The 17,427-nt window shown below is 43.7% G+C and overlaps 1 protein-coding gene across 1 annotated transcript in view; it reads right to left on the bottom strand.

Annotated features, from left to right (window-relative positions):
- The window catches only part of LOC143297628 (uncharacterized), a 19,505-nt gene continuing 2,078 nt past the window's right edge, over positions 1–17,427 (bottom strand). The window contains exons 2-5 of the mRNA XM_076610045.1: positions 8,161–11,608; positions 7,303–7,490; positions 3,565–3,714; positions 1–478 (exon numbers count right to left, since the gene is read on the bottom strand). Of these exons, the coding sequence (XP_076466160.1) occupies positions 284–478; positions 3,565–3,714; positions 7,303–7,490; positions 8,161–11,608 (3,981 nt within the window). The 3' untranslated portion in view covers positions 1–283. The remainder of the gene's footprint in view (positions 479–3,564; positions 3,715–7,302; positions 7,491–8,160; positions 11,609–17,427) is intronic.

Genomic DNA, 17,427 nt, shown 5'->3' with positions numbered 1-17,427 from the left:
CGTGGTAACTGTGAAATGAAAGAAGGATTTCGATTGCTCAGCCATCCAGTCAAGTGAGTCCCACCTTCTGACAGAGGACTATTGTATGAAAACGTGGCAGTATTGCTATCATTATTCCCCAGATCAGACCAGTTTTAAGATTACTGTGCCAAGCATTTAAAATACATCTAAAAACAAACAAAATCACATGACACACGCCTGAGCCTCATGACGACATAAGACGTGACGTCACAGAGGATAATGTCTCATGAACAGGGATTGTAATGACGTCATGCTCCACCAATCACTGAAATGCCAGTGTCACGTGGTACTGTGCAATGTGATCACCCAGGTGCTCTTCAGTGTAGAAGACCAGGCTGCAGTCGTCACAGGGAAAGCGCGAGATCTCGTGATCCTTCCGGTGTGACCTCATTTCCGCTTCGGAACGGAACCTGGACAGGCACTCGACGCATGCGTGTGGGTAGGCGTTTGCATGGTTCTGTTTTAGGAAGAAATAAATTCAAACACATGCAGGCACGCACAAAACATACGCACGTGCACGCACAAACACCCACACTATGGCGTGAACTTTTTATTGTTATGTTACTCACACAAATCATTCAATATCTACTGAATTGCAGGGATATTACATTTTTCACAAAAAAAACTTCGTATTTTCAACGTCAGCTTTTGGGAAGTAGCATATTTGTTCGAGATCAGCCTAGACAATCTGTCTATAGACAGATAAAATAATTTATAACAGTTTCTCTTCAAGGAAAAATGTAACTGGTTTTAAATAAGGGATCGAGCAAGAAGCGGAAAATCCATGCATATTATGAGAGGCATACCTCCTCAAAGTTTATGATTTGATGTAGATAACTGGTGATAACTGGTTTGTTTAAAATATACTGTGTGTTAAGTACCATCGAAGACAGACACATCTTAAGAGGTACTTCTCTCTCTCTCTCTCTCTCTCTCTCTATATATATATATATATATATATATATATATCTGTATCTATCTATCTATCTATATATATATACATATATCACATCTACTATAAATATGTGTACATATGTACGTAGAACTAGAAAACAGATAAATCTTGGTTTAAAAGATAATGTGTGACACGGACATAGCCGACAGACATATCTCAGTTTGATATTCAAAGAACGCTGTATCACGCATGCAAAGAATACAGATGTATTATCTCAATTTAAAGGACAGTGAATTACGCAGACGTAGAACATAGAAATCTTTTTCCTACTCTAAAAGACATGTGTTACTACCTTCTGTGTTCATTGACAAGCAACATAATCATTATCGTGTTTGTTATGAGTTCCGCGTGAAAATCGATATCAAAAGAAAGAGAAGTGACGACATTAACAGACAACAAAAACATCAACAATAACCCGACATACAGCTAAGGCCATAACTGTTTCCACTGCACAATCTATATCATTTACAAAGACCATTGCTGCAACTATACAATCTATATCTTTAATTGGTAAAGACCATTGCTGCCATTACACAGTGTATACACCATTTGCAAAGACCATTCCTGCCTTTACACATTCCATATCGATTGAATTCCCCCCCCCCCCCGTCCCCCATCTGCGTGCGTGCACGCGCGCGCGCGCTCGCGTGTATGTGTGTGTGTGCGTGAGTGTGTGTGTGTGTGTCTGTGTATGTCTGTGTGTCCGTGCGTGTGCATGCGCGCGCGCGAGCGTGTCTGTCTCCTTGTGTGTTGTGTTGTGTGTGTGTTTGTGCACGCGCGCAGATTAACTACATCTATTTGCATATCCAGTTTTAATCCATATAGGTATATGTTTCTATGGGGAATGTTTCGTAAGAAAGTACTGTTTTACCACGTAATGTTGTAGTTTGTTTTATTTGTGTGTTAATCTGTGTGCGTGTGCCTGCGTTCGTGCGTGTGCCTGCGTGCGCGCGCGTGTTTAAATTGTCTACATTTTTGTTGTTGTTATGAGTCTTTTTTCTTATTATTAACTTCTGATATCTGATATTATTTGATTCATTTTGATGGCATGATCTGCCTTAATTGTCCTCTTACTGATGTGTCAAATAATATGTGTACGTTTGTGAGGGATGTTTGAGTGTATGCTTTTAGTGCTGTTGTAAAGCGCATACAGCTTCAAGGATATACGCTGTAGCAAGACGTCTTGATAGATAAATAAACTGACGATTCAAAAAGGACCGTAAAATCACATTTCACGGCGTTGTCATGATGTTCTCTTCCTCAGTCGCGAGCTGTGTCTCGTCAGAGCACCAAGCCGGTGTTGCTTTGAGTTAACAACGTAAAAAAATAAATAAATAAATAAACAAAAAAGTCATCCCCTGACTCCTGAGGCAAGTTAAACGCACGCTATACGCTGCACAGAAACTGCCCCCACCAACTGAACAGCAACACGAACCAACCCAAACATCAACATCACTGAACGTTAAATGTCCCATAACCTTTAGCGGCCACCGGGGGCAGTGTATATCATCACATCCACTATGTCTTAGGCTCAGCGTATCTAGGGAGGCAGAGCCCAATCTTCTCAACCCACCGTTTTAATTAATCTTCCTTAACCGAAGTCAGGTAGTCATTCACAACCTGGGTGAGGAAAATCGGGAGTAAAGTTGCCTGTACCAAGACACACCAACCATGCCGAAACTGGGCCTGGAAACCCGATCAATGGTGAACACGGGATCGCTAAGTTCAACACCTAACCGATTATGTCACCACCGCTTACAGAACGCAATTAACTCTTCGTGAAAAAAAACAAAAAAAAAAACAACCTACGACGTTCCACTCCATCACACACAAAGACCATGACAGCTTGAAACCTTCCGTAGCGCCACCCGTACTCTCCCCCCAGACCCACACTCAAAGGCCAGCGTTGCTTGGTGTGGGGGGGAAGGGTGACTTTAATCGGTTGATATTGATCAAAGTTATATAGCGCGGGGAGGGGGCAGGTGCAGGGGTGGGGGGGGCAATTGATTGATATTAATACAAGTTATATTGCGCCTATCCTCGGCCAGAGACCAAGCTATTGGCGCTCCACAAACACTAAGTCATTTGCACAAGAGACTGCTTTCCCGGATAGGGCCGGTTGAGAGCTGCCTATACCAGCACAGAATTATGCATTCATCATTCGTTTCCTGTGTCACTCAGTCAGGCTTCAGTCACACGCACACACACACACACACACACAACACAGACATCCTCATCCCACCCAACCTTACACACCACAGACACACACATCCCCAACCCACCAAACCTACACACACACACACCACAGACACACACACATCCCCTACCCACCAAACCTACACACACACACACACACACACCACACACACACACACATCCCCTACCCACCAAACCTACACACACACAACACAGGCATCCTCATCCCACCCAACCTACACACACACACACATATCCCCAACCCACCAAACCTACACGTCTATTAGAGTGGATTTTACGACGGAAGTTTACTTGGGACAACTCTAGCCGTTTTGTTGTTGTTCGATTTTTTTATTTAAGAGTGCACTAAGTGCGTGCTAGTCGTTACACACCTTCATGTGTTTGTTGAGCTTCCTCCTCATGTTCATTTTGAGCGAGCACACGTTGCACTTGAACACGTTGACGTCATTGTGCTGCTGCTTGGTGTGACGTTTCAGGTTGGACATGACCGAGAACATCCGGTCACAGTGCGGGCATGGGATCTGTGGGGAGGACACACACACACACACACGAGTACACACACACACACACACGTGTACACACACACACACACACACACACACACACGAGTACATACATACACACAAACACGAGTACACACATACACACGAGTACACACATACACACGAGTACACACACACACACATACACGCACGAACACACACACACACACGCACGCACGCACGCACGCACGCACGCACACACACACACACACACACACACACACACATGTAAATCTCAGACCATACTTTAAAATGATATACTGATACAATTAATCATAAATGTATTATTTGATGACCTGTCCGTTTAAGGCTAATTTTACAGTAGTACTACAAAAACAGTGAATTGTTTCACAGCGAATACACCTGCTTTACAGCGAAAACATCCGCATAAGAAAAGTTGCCACATTAATATTTTCGCCATAGCGTGAATTCCTGAAATAAGAAGCGACCAAAGTTCAGTTGTTAAAGTCATTAATCTGATCAGAATTCAGGTCATAAAGTTGATGGGCAAAAATCAGCCGCAAAGGTAAACAAGGAACTATTTCATCGTGGAAATAAAACAGCACGAAATATAAACAAATGTACAAATAAATCTGGTTCTAAATTGATACATCATCCAGTAAATAAAATGACTGAATAAACTGATGAACAGATACGTGTAAATAAATAATCAAACAGTTCTGTAAAAAAAATAATAATAATACAAAATTTAAAAAAAATATTAAAAAACAGAAAAATAATTCAAAACAAACAATCAAACAAACAAAGACCCCTAGCAGAGACTATGGGTCTTTCAGCAACAGGTAAACAAAAGCGATAAGAATTCGATATGATGGAATGATAAATAAACGAAACAAGTAAAGAATGAATGAATCAATGAACCCTGGATGGAACAGATTAACGGATGGACGACACAAGGGGCTGAACAAAGCTAAGCAGATTACAAACATAAAAACAAAAAAAAACATGTGAAACAATGAAAATGGTAGAACCACACGGGAAGTTTTTATTATACACCCTGTTTGTTCAGTACACCTGCTGTGCCACACTGATATATACTGGGCGTATTGTGTTACTGGTGAGTGAACCTATCGGTCTTGTTTGCATCAGTTTGACAAAGTGTAATATATATGGTGCAATGTATGACACAAAATACAGCTTTGAATCCAAATATCTTCACAGGTGTGTGTGTGTGTGTGTGTGTGTGTGTGTGTGTGTGTGTGAATCATCTGAATCAGATCTATTTGTCATGAAAACCGTGAATGAAAGGTTTATAGACACAACAATAAAGGGTTAAAAACAAAAACAACAACAAAACAAAACAAAAAACAACAACAAAAAAACAACAACAACAACTAAACAAAATGAAAGGTGTTCAAATTAAAACGTGACGTGTTCTGTGAAACATTCATATATGAATTTTGCAAGTCGGGGTTGTACGGGGTCGAAATTACACCATTGACTCACTGTATGAGTGTATCAGTATCATCAAAATTTGTGAATTCAGACTTTATATCTGTTAAGAAAACTTTTCGTAAGTATTCATATCTAATACATTTGTCTAGAAAATGATATTCATCTTCCAATACACCACATGTTTTGCATTTTCTTGCATGTTTTTCTGTGCCTGTGTATCTGCCTCTTTCTATTAGGAGACATGTGCGCTTATGCGAACTCTGTACATGACGGTTCTGTGATCAGTTTTTTTCTTGAATAGATCAAATATGGTTCAAGTTTGTATTCATTAGAAACATTATTGTAGAATGTTAACTTTGAGTTATTTTCGTTGTTCTGCTTTCTCCAGAAATGTATGTACCGACACACAAGTTTCTTTAAGTGTGCAAACTTTAATCTGTTGATATTCAGTGTACCCCGGTTCAGCCATAATTATGTGATTAAATCCAAGTGAGGTAAGAATAGTTTCAACAAAATGAAGCCACTTGTTATCTTTAGAGTTTTGCTTTTCAATCATATTATCATAACAATGTTTTATATACGAATTCTCACGTGATTCTGTTATATGTATCCAAAATGAAATAATATGACAGACAATTTTCATGTTCCAATCGTTCCAATTCACCTAGTACCTGAAGGTTTGATACTTTATTGTGTACATGCAGCAGTCGTTTCAAGAATTTGATGTGAAGATTTTCATGGGGAATGTTGCTTAGCATTTTCCTAAAAGTTCTTCAGAGAACTGAGTGTTTGCGTCTCTTTGTTTTACGGCATTGGGAAACCACAACTCTGCCCCATATGACATGATAGCGGTTGCCAGAGTCAAACAAGTTCAGCATTGTTTTTTTCGATCGCGACAGAGGTCACATCTAGCAAAGGCGCCGGGAAGACGACATGTACCGAGACGATTATTACGAGCACCGTCCTTACCACACTCCCTACCATTCTTCTCTTTCCCGTCCTCCCAATGCCTCCTTTACGTCACCTCTGGCCTTTTCAATCTGCGCTGCTACCAACGACTGAAACTTCTCCAGGCATTTGGCTTCCCACTCATTCAGCTCTACGCAGAGACAGAAAGCGGAGTACAATGTTGTGCATTGTTCGTTACTGTTAGCGCACTTTGATATGTATTATTGATTGTATCCACGCTGACTGTAGTCGTTGCCGTAGCGGTTACGTCTGACATAACCGTCTTGGGAGTAAAAACTGTTGTTTGAACGTTAACTTTTCCAGTCATTACTGATTTTTTTTCGAGCGTCGTTGTATATAATATATATATATACATATATATATATATATATATATATATATATATATATATGTATGTAGTGTGTGTGTGTGTGTGTGTGTGTGTGTGTGTGTGTGTGTGTGTGTCCCTGCTATATCCAAAAGTATCCAAATGTTGAACGAAGGTACAAATGAATAACCAGAAAAAGTAGCCAATACAATATCAGACATCTAAGTTAGCAAGCTGAAGCACAAAACGCGTACAGGTACACATGAGGACTCGGACATATTCAGAGACGCACTGAATGAGAACGAACGTGCATACGAGAGAGAGAGAGAGAGAGAGAGAGAGAGAGAGAACTGAATGGTCTATTCACATAGAGGTCTCATCCCCAAGTGAAGAGGTTAACATGAACAATATGCAACTCAATGAAACAACACAGACAAGCATAGATACAGATAACAAAACATAATCATATTCATTTCCCGAAATAGCGATTTTTCTAAGTTTGAAAGCCTTATACAAAAACAAGAGAAAAATCACGAACGTCCTGACTATAGTTTGGCGACATTAACAGACTGAAACAGATAGGGATGTAGCTGGTATTTTGGTTAAAGGAACATTTCACGATTATTTCTTGGTAGGTATTCTGGGCAACAAAGGCCAAAATGTACCTCATTTTCTTGGGATTCATTACATAAAAGGTCAGACTAAATCATTCACACAAAAGGTTTTATATCTTGAGCGATGTATTGTCAATTCTGACATTCGTAATCTGTATTTCGTCGTTATTGGTTTCAAGTGCCTGGCCATATCTAGCAGCAGCACACACACACACAGAGAGAGAGAGAGAGAGAGAGAGAGAGAGAAGTGTTCTCCAATACCGTGGAGTTGATCCGGGTTCTCTTTTTGGTCCGGAAGTTGAGGGTGCAGTTGAGCGGCTGAGAGTGAGACGAGATGGTGGCGCCGGCCTTGTGGCGAGCTTTCTGTGTGGTCCCTGTCCTTGCAGACCTGGCCCGTGGTCGATGATGTGTCCCGTGCCGGGTCTTTATTTGCGACACCACTGACCCCTCTGTCCATCACAAGGAGAGAAAACAACTCAAAGTCCATTTTCAGAACGCGGAGCACGTGTCACATCACCCGTATAACACAGCAGCAGCTACAACGTATTTCACGTTGAATCAGCCAGGGCATTATATATATATATATATATATATATATATATATATATATATATATATATATATATATATATTTAAGAGAGAGAGTACGAAATACTTTATTATCACAGCAACTTGACAAAGAGAAATTCATTTGTTGTGTAAAACACAAACAATGAAACTATACACGATAATTTCTGTCATTCAATATGCATACATTAATAAAGACACCTCAAGGAAAAAAAATATATGTGCGCCAATTTATAGTGATTTGCAGTCCTCGAGAAGAACAGGCCGAATAAAATAACCAGGCATCCACTGTGGCTTAAAGAATAAATAATTTTTTTTTTTTTTTTTTTTTTAAAGAGGTGGATGATACTGATAGTCGTTTCAGGAACTGTTGTATCCACCTGGGTATTGCAATAAGAACAAAAAAACCCACCACCCCGAAAAAAATCACCACCACCACCACCAACGAAACAACAACGCCCCTACCAACCACACACAGACATACCCAAACCCTCAAATCATTCTTATTATTTTTTTGTTATTATTCTTTTTTTTGAATAATTCATCACTGACCCGATTCCAGCTTCTTCTTGGGCGGCTCCCAATCCTTGTCCTCCTGCTTCATGGCGGTCCTTCGCTGCCTGCGCTGTCTCCTGGGCACGTGGCCGGTCCCTGGCTCGTCACTGTGCTCAGTCTGGTCCTCTCGTCCACACATCTCCTCGAGGGCGCCCTCCTCAGGGTCATCGGCAGAGGGAGAGTTGGAGGGTGAATTGTGAGGGGTAGGGGGCGTTTTGTCGTGGAGGGTGGCGGTGGCGAAAGGAGGGGAAGGAGAGAGGCATTTCACGGACCTGGTGGTGGTGGTGGTGGTGGTAGGGGAAAGCAGAGGCGGGGTGCTGTCAGTGGAGGTGACGGAGGAGGCAGAGGCGGAGGTGGAGGAGGAGGTGGTCCTGAGCTGCGGGGACACGAGGGGGAGCTCCACGATGGGCGCGTTGGCCAAGAAGATGGACGGATGAAAGAGACGCTGGTGCCGGGACAGGTTACTCAGGCTGGAGAACGCCCGTCCGCACACTTGGCACATCAGGCCGAGTTTGTCTTTGTCCCCTCTCGCCGTCTTCACCCTCTGTTTGCCGGAGCTGGAAGAAAAGAGCCTCTCACAGACGTCGCACAGCATGGTGGACTTGCCTTTCACGCTCCTCCTGCATCTTCTGCACGACTGTGTGCCTGACTTTGTGGGGCGGCGGCTTTTGTTGGAGGTACAAGGAGCCGTAGAGTCTGAAGGCGATGAGTCTTCTTCGTCTGACGAAGGGAAGGAGTAGCAGGAAACGCAGGAGTGGGACCTTCGCCTCCACTTGGTCTTCCTCACCCGGCCACCGTCCTCCGTGCTGACGTCAGTGGCGTCATCGGTCAGAATGACGTGGTCATGGGGCTGCGTGCTGGTCACTTCTTCCTCCGCGATGACCAGAGGGTCGAAGTGCACCTTGGGGCACATGTCGTCAGCGTCGTCCAGGTGCAGGTCGTGCGGTGAGTCAGCCAGCCGCGTCCCGTCCCCACAGGCCACACCGCCAGCCTCCATCTGTGTCACGGACAGCTGCGTGCTGAAAGGCACACCGTGCTCGGGGTCTTCTGACTTACTGACATCGTACACAGGGCCATCCCCGCCAGCACCTAGCTGTAACAGCGAGCCACTGCTCCCGGCAACGGACTCTGTCAGCCCATCAGCCGGATCCGTTTTGATCAGACTGTTCTCTGCGTCGTACGATTCACAAACCATTTGAGTCTGGTCGACAGCAAGCTGTAGGCCTTGCTCAGTATCGCTGCTGCCTCCTCCCTCTGCCCTGGCCTGGTTCTGTGCAGACATCTCTTTCTGTTTTCCGTGGTTCGTGCTCTGACCCATGACCTGTCTGTGGGGGGGTTGTAAGTTGTGACTTCCTGCTGCTGGCACACAGTTTTGCATGGCACGTTTCGACGTTTGGGATTTCGCGCGCTTTCTTGTGCCACTGTCGCGTGTCTTTGAATCGTCTTCATCCTGATGTTCAGTCTTCTTTCTGGGTCTTCCACGTCGTCCCGGTTTTTCAGACTGACGCCCGGCGGTGTTGGTGGGCAATTTGTCAGAGGAGCGAGGGTTGTGAGAACTGTCTGAGGACTGAACAGGCTGAGGGTCTGCACCCGACCCTTTGGTGAACTTGGAGGACTTCTTTGGGGGAAGCATCAGGGTGTACTGCTGCTGTAAGTCCTCCATCATGGGGCAACACATCCCCTGCAGGACCGAGGCCGGAGTCATGGTGGTATACTCCAGGTCCTCCCCGGGCAAGAGGTTGTCGTCCACCTGGGTGGCCGTGGCGAGGGTGATGGTGGAGTCAGGGTCCGGGGGCACGCTGCCTATGTAGGCAGCCCGCGGCATGCACATCACCGGCTCCGTCTCTTCCTCTGACGGGTAGGACCCGCAACCCAGACTGCTGATGGCGGTGCTGCTGCCGCTGCTGGCTGCTGCACACTGGCTGTCCTTGCTACGGCCGTTGGACCCTTGTGACGTCAGTGATTCCACCAGAAGACTGACGTCGCTCAGCATGTCCAGACCAGGGTGTGGTTTGACTTCATCCCCCGGGGTGGGCTGAACCTGCAGTCGGTCCGCTGACCCGCCACACGACAGCGTGCACAGAGAGCTGTATGGCGAGGAGGGTGGGGGCGCGCAGTCAGACATACTGGTGGCTTCAGCCAGCTGCATTTTGGCATCGTGCAGAGAGAACTCTCTCTCTGTCTGCGAGGTGGTACCAGCTGTGTTGGCCATGAAGACACTGCTGTCGTCAGCTCTCACCGTCACCACGCTCACATCGGAGCTGATGCAGCCAGTGGTCGTGCATGGGTAGGGTGCAGACTTCACGCCGCTGTTAATACACCCCTCGTTTCCTGGAAAAGCCATTTCTTTGGCATTGCTGTCAGCATCACCTGCATACTGCATGTTCTTGACATCTGTCCCAGCATCGTACAACGGAAAGGCGGGGCCCCGTGAAGCTGTGTACGCGGACTGCGACGGGATCTCCTCCTGGAAGGTCAGGTCACTCTCTCTGCCAGCTGTGCTGCCTGTTTGGAGGGGTGGAGGTCCACGGCCAGGGTACGTCTGACAGGGTGGGTAGACCTGACTAAACGGATACACCCCGTAGTTGGGCTGGGCAGTCTTGTTGTTTGGCATCAGCTGACCGTAGGGACACGCCTGTCCCTTGGAGTCCAGCATCACTCTGTCACGGGGCCAGGGGTGGCCGGGGACCCAGGAGGTGTTGGTGGTGGTGCTGGAGGTCCAGGGGCCGTGGGGGGAGGCAGGTGGCGCACAGTACAGGAAGGCGGAGCTGGTGACACGAGTCTGGCCGCCTCCCGGGTGGTATCTGGCCGGGGAGGTCAAGGACACAGGAGACGGTGACTGACTGGTCTTCAGCACCACGCCAACGGGCCGGAAAAAACCCAGGCTGCTGTGCTGGGAGCTGCTCGACGTCACAGCATCCACCAACTCCGTGGGCACAGCTCTCGTCACTGATGGACCGGACGTGCACATGCCGACCGTTTCTCTCGCCGCGCTCTTGGTGGTAATGTGTCTGGCTGTTGCAGGCCTTGCCTGTGCAGATAGCAGAGACTTTGCCGGCGTTGGACAGGGTCCGGTGGACAGCAGCGGCACGGCGTGGCCTGCAGGGTGGGGGGCCCTCAACGTGCTGTCAGGTACGGAAGGCCGCACACCGGTAGGCGCCCTGGTCGACAGGATCACCCTCAGTCCGTTGCCGCTCCTGTACCGGGGCAAAAAAGAAGCGAACGCGGGAAGCGGGGAAACGGGTGAACGGGCTGACGCAGGGGCATCGCGGGGGAGTAACGGCACGGGTAACGACACGGGTGGTGGGTACTGCACGGGTGGCAAGGGTACTCCAGGTGAGGATGGCACTGGTTGCACGGATGACACGTGGGCCGAAGACTGAGGAGTCTCTTCTGGTGTCCTCGTTCTATCCCAGGAGGGAGTCATGTACCACGTCTTCATCGTCTGTAACACAACAGACCTCATCTTTTGTTTCCCCTATATCTGTTTATGTATTTATTGGCGTGATTTTTGCTTACCACACAGATGGTGTTTGGATGACACACGGAGAATGAAAATACGCTAAAAAAATATATCATATATCTATATATCTATATATATATATTATCTAAAAATCTTCAGAAACAAGATAAGCAATGCCTCCCGCCACTCACGAGTGATTCACACTAAACCTGCAGTACATGTGGAAAAAACAACGAAAGACAAAAGTTTCTTCAATAGAACAGCTTTAATGACCATTCCTGTAAGCAACAAAGGAAAGGAAAAATGGCTAGAATATTTGATACTACTGCTGCTACAACTTCATTTACTTCTATATAGCCTTTTTCGAATCTCTCCACAAACTTTATAATGACACACTAGTCAGGCACAAAGCACACACACACACACACACACACACACACACGCACGCACGCACGCACACACACACACACACACACACACACGCGCGAACGCGCTGTTTGTCTGAGTGTGTAGGTGTGCGTGCCTGAAATCTGACTGACACAGGAAACGAATGATTAGCGCCCAATGGCAGCCGTCAGTCGGCTCTACCCAGGTAGGCAGCCTGTTGTGTAAATGATTCCGTGTTTGTAAAGCGCTTACAGTTTTGTCTCCGACCGAGGATAGGCGCTATATAAATATCCATATCAATCAATCATTCAATCAACTAGCTTGCCATGTATCAGAGACCCACATGCCTGACCTGAAGTCATTTCCCAATCATTCAATCAACTAGCTTGCCATGTATCAGAGACCCACATGCCTGACCTGAAGTCATTTCCAGTGTCGACAATTTTCAGCAGTCCATCGCCAATGTACGATTTTTTTCAAATCTTTGTTGAACAGCCCAACAGCTGGTTTGCTGTTATATTTGTCAGTTATTTTTTCATTCTGTATCATAAGTTTTCGACAAATGTACGACATCCAGGACTTAACTTCAGATACAATCGATTCTGCTGTGACTGAATAAGATAGAAATGTGTGCAGAACATAAATTTAATAAAAGATGTAGAGATTATTATATACATTTATGTTACTCCTTTGTAAGGAGCAATACCAACCTAAGAAAAAAAAAATCATTAGCTAACAGAAATCCACAAATATGGAATGCACTACTAATTGAAACTTAACTTGAACGGAATACTAATGTGATTAAAAATCTACTTGATATGTACACAATTTTTTTTTTTTTTTTAAATGATGCCGGACTTTGACGAATGAATTATAGTGAATACATGAGAGCGAAATAGCGTATGGGCATCCCATAAAATTTAATAAGGAAAAAGAGACAGGTATTGAAGGGGACATTAAAAAGGGCCATGAGGCCTAGGCAGACGACCTGACAGTCCCTACATTACGACTACTACTACTTTTAAATAAGATGAAATCTCATTTCTTAGATCTATAAAGATGACAAATGATTAACTCCGCCCCCCTCAGCTCTCTTTTATTTTGTTATCCGTTTATTCATCTATGTATGGTTTTGCCCTAACTCCTTGTTTTGTTACCCCGTTTATTCATTTGTGTATGGTTTTTGAACAGTTGGTGCAGGGTATCCATTGTACATTACATAGATCTGGAAGCGAAATATGTCATTTTGATCAACACAAATCAGATTCTTATCACAAAGAGAGCGGTTTCCTTTCCAAGGACGTTACATTTTAATGTCGCAGAATTGCACCATTTTCCGTGTGTCCGTTGTCGTTTTGTCCATGCTGTGTATGAACGCTTTTAAAGCCATGGACGGACGGAAAACAATGCGTGACTGTCCGTCCGTGTTCAGTATGAACGAAACATGTCAAGTGTTGCTTTCCTTTAATTCTCTCTCTCTCTCTTTGATTACCCTTGGATTGTAGATCTATTTGATTGTATAAACTTCAATAAGACCAACATAGAGCGGAATAAAAGATCCGATTACATTTTACCGTGCTTCTCTTACGTAATTGGGCACTGACGTTTTGGGTCCACTGTCCAATGGGAGGTCTTCCAGTATAAATAGCATTATCGCCTTCTGGAAATTATGTGCTACAAATTTCCTCTTTTATGCTGCTCACTCTTTAGTTCTCCTTTAGTCTATTCTCCTTTTCTTTTCTTTTTTCTTTTCTTTTTCTTTTTTTTTTTCCGAGCACGCCTTGTCACTTTTCTCCCTCTTTTCCGCACTCGGTGATGTTGGCTACGATCTGTGCTGTTTTGCTTTGGCGATTGGTTAGGTGGTTCTGAGATTGTCAACACTGGGATGGGGCACTAACTGTCCATTCTGCAATGCTATTTGCCTGTAAGTTGTCTTTTATAAGTTCATTTTTATTTTCTATTTTATCATATTTGTTTTTTTTTATTACTTTTTAAAAGGTTTTTTTTTTTTTAACCCTTTTACGATATTTGTAATCTGGAGATTAGTCCAGGAAAAATTAAAAGACAACCCGGAAAAAATTAAAAGAGTTTTAAAACTTTGCACACATTAAGTTCCATTACTGGTAGTTAGTATGGGAAAAGTCCGCAAAAATCCCATCCCAGCAACACTGCTAAATATCACTTTGTCCAAACCTACCCTTATGACAGTTTGGCACTGCTGAGGAAAAGACAACACGGGCGCTTAATCTCATCTCCAATTCACACTTTTACTGTAGATCTCTTTTACATGCATGCGCATAAAAACAAAAATGCTTACATTGAATTTCTAAAACAATACTCTGAATTCCAATATCCTTCATTCGCACAACAAAGTAGCATGGCAATGTATTTCAAACGGACTAAAAGCTGTTTTACCTTGGTTTATTCACACTAATCAAAAGAGTTTTACGAAAGGCATATCAACAGGATAAATGTCCCACACTATATGACATTTTAGTGTATAATAATGAAAAGAAAATTCTTTATTTCTTGTTGGTAGATTTTGAGAAGGCATTTGACACTATTTGATGGACGTTTATTTTTAAGAATTATGATTAAAATAATTTTGGCCCTGAAATAAGTGATAAAAAAGCTTTCTGTACATACATATCCACATGTCTTACTGTTGATTACGAATATTCGTCACTGTTCAGTATTAATCATGGTGTAAAACAGGGAAACCCACTATTTCCTTCCTTGTATTTGTTTGTGTGCAGATATATCAGATATGTTGCATGAAAATGAGAAAAATAAGAGGTATCCACAACAATGAAGGTCAAGCCACCACAGTTTGCTGATGATACAGCTGTGTACCTAGACAGAAGTGAATAATCCTTTGTTTAAGGTGTTAGAATAATTTCTTTTTTTCATATTTTTTCAGAAACCTCTGGTATGAAAGTGAATATTCACAAAACTCAAGCCTGCCCAGATTATAGGCAAAACCAAGTATCAGACACACTACCTGGGTGACAAGAATTTTTGTTGGGACCCAGGCAGTTTTAGATACCTGGGAATCGTTGTAGCAGCAGGTATATATAAAATTCTACATTCAATCTATGATGATAAAATAGCTGAAATAAGGAAAACGTTAAATATCTGGAATGAGTGTCAGCTTACTACTTCTGGAAAAAAAAATCAGTCTAAAAAACTCTCTTTATGTCAAGGTCATTACACTTTATTGATATCCCAGACACTGATGATGCTTTTTTTTCTCGAAATAATTTGACTGCATGTTCTTCAGATTATTGTGGAATGGCAGACAGAATACAATTGATTTTAATATGTGTACGTCAACCATTTTCAAGAGGCAGGCTATAATGTTAAAAATATATCATTTTCTGCCAAGTTTTAAACTCAGTTGGTTGATAAAACTGTTTATTCATTTCGAATCTCATTTGATGGTACTTGTTTTGTTTATGTATCTAGGCATTTATAAGTTTAGAACACGTGGCACATATTTTGGAAATACACCGATAAACACTGTGCATAATGTATTCTGGTATATTATTTTGTAACTATGACAGTACAATAATTGAACTATCTGCTTCAAATATACATGATGTTAATGCCGCATGTATTTTCACAGCATAAACATTTTGGTAAGTAATTATACACTGTTTCTGCTGGATTAATGTCCAACGGGTATTATTAGATTTATCATTAATTGAATGAAGACGGTATTTCTTTTCTTTTTTCTTTTTTTTTTAATGTGTTTCAACAGAAATATCCGAACGTGAATACATTACAGTGTTGTAGCTTCATTGCAGCAATTACGAACTTTCAAAATACAATGGGTATGTGGTTAAGGTACAGAATGCAAAAGCAAATTATTTCAATAATAAACTGATAAGAAAACAACAGGATTACAACTACACGCACACGGACTGATTCACTGCCTCCAGGAGTCATGATATGGAACACCCCTTTTCAAGAATAAAAATGGGGAAGAAAACACCCCCCCCCCCCCTCCTCCCCCCACATTTTTGCAAAATGTAATTAAACAACAGTGGACTGCCTGCTAACTGTTTTTCTGTCCCGTTATCTGCTCCGTTTCATTGGTATTACTTCCACGCCGTTTATTCCGAGTACCCCATACACAGCCACACCTGGATTCGTCTGTCGCAGTCACAGTATCGACAGTGCCACAGGCAAACATTGATGCTTGGTCGTCAGGAGTCCGCACACCAGGAGAGACTCTGCACTGCTGCTGAGTCAACTCGGTGGTGTTCAGTCGTGCATGTTCTGATTTAACGTACTTAGGACACCACCTATTAAGCCCCACACTGACGGCAATAATAGCTTAGTTGAGGAGCTAGACTGAGTGAGTGTCCCCTTAGGTGTGGAGACCGCCACCACGTCCCTCTTATCTAACAACAGTCCCCCATCAATCTGTTGACACCAAAGACATTGACTGGACTCACCCCAAGCACGGAAGTGGAGGGGGATCGGAAATGAGTTCACCATGAGAGTAAGGCATGAAAGTCCACAGAATATGGGACATTTTGTCTTACAGATGATGAAGGTGGAGGATTCTGATGATGATTATGATGACGATGTTGCTACAGAGGTCCGTTTAGGTTTGGGACCATGTGACAAGGCTGTACTCTACGCTTCCTTTCATAATGATATCCCAGCGGTTAACCAGGCCCGAGAGACACAGACAAGTGTCTGTGGATGATACTCGACAGTGTGGTCCCAGTCTTCCCATTCAAGCCAGCAATACACTCAATTCCGGGTAAGAGCAGTCCGCGGGCCGAAACACCCACTTCTGCTGGGAATCGAACCCGCGTCCCTCCAGCCGTCAGCCCTTGCCGACAACCACTTCCTGACGTTGCATGTTAGCTGAAATGGTTTCAGTTGAGCCTGTCACATTGAGGTCTTTCTTCAAACATGATGCGATGCAGACACTTTGATTATGTCTATAGGCCTGAAGATCAGATGAATTTGACCCTGAATGCCTCTTTCTTGTGTTGCTGCATGATGCATGTTATACATTTGATTATTAGTTTTATTTATTGGTTTCCATGTGGCTGTTTATTTTGTGTATGTGTGTTGGTAGAAATTGGCGTTTGGAACGGACAAAAAGGCATTCCAGTTCAAAGTCACAAGGGAAATCGTTTGTCCTCTTTTATCGGCTCTGACGTGAAGATTTGTTCGCAATATTCGTGGTTTCAGCCTGGGGCTTGTAGTACACGGCTTTAAAACAATGTACAACAACGAAAGCGATTGCTCTCTCCCTTTCTTCGGAAGGGAACACCACGTTGGTGTTATATTACACTTCAGTTATGATTTTAGTTTAGGAAGCCAGCAACAAGAATGCCATTACTCTCTCGGCTGGCATGAACGATCTATACATTAGTGTCGACTTATCAGAG

This window comes from Babylonia areolata, chromosome 23 (assembly GCF_041734735.1).
Source record: "Babylonia areolata isolate BAREFJ2019XMU chromosome 23, ASM4173473v1, whole genome shotgun sequence".
Classification (NCBI taxonomy): domain Eukaryota; kingdom Metazoa; phylum Mollusca; class Gastropoda; order Neogastropoda; family Buccinidae; genus Babylonia; species Babylonia areolata.
The sequence above is the reverse complement of the archived record's forward strand: the minus strand, read 5'-3'. Positions and strand labels throughout refer to the sequence as shown.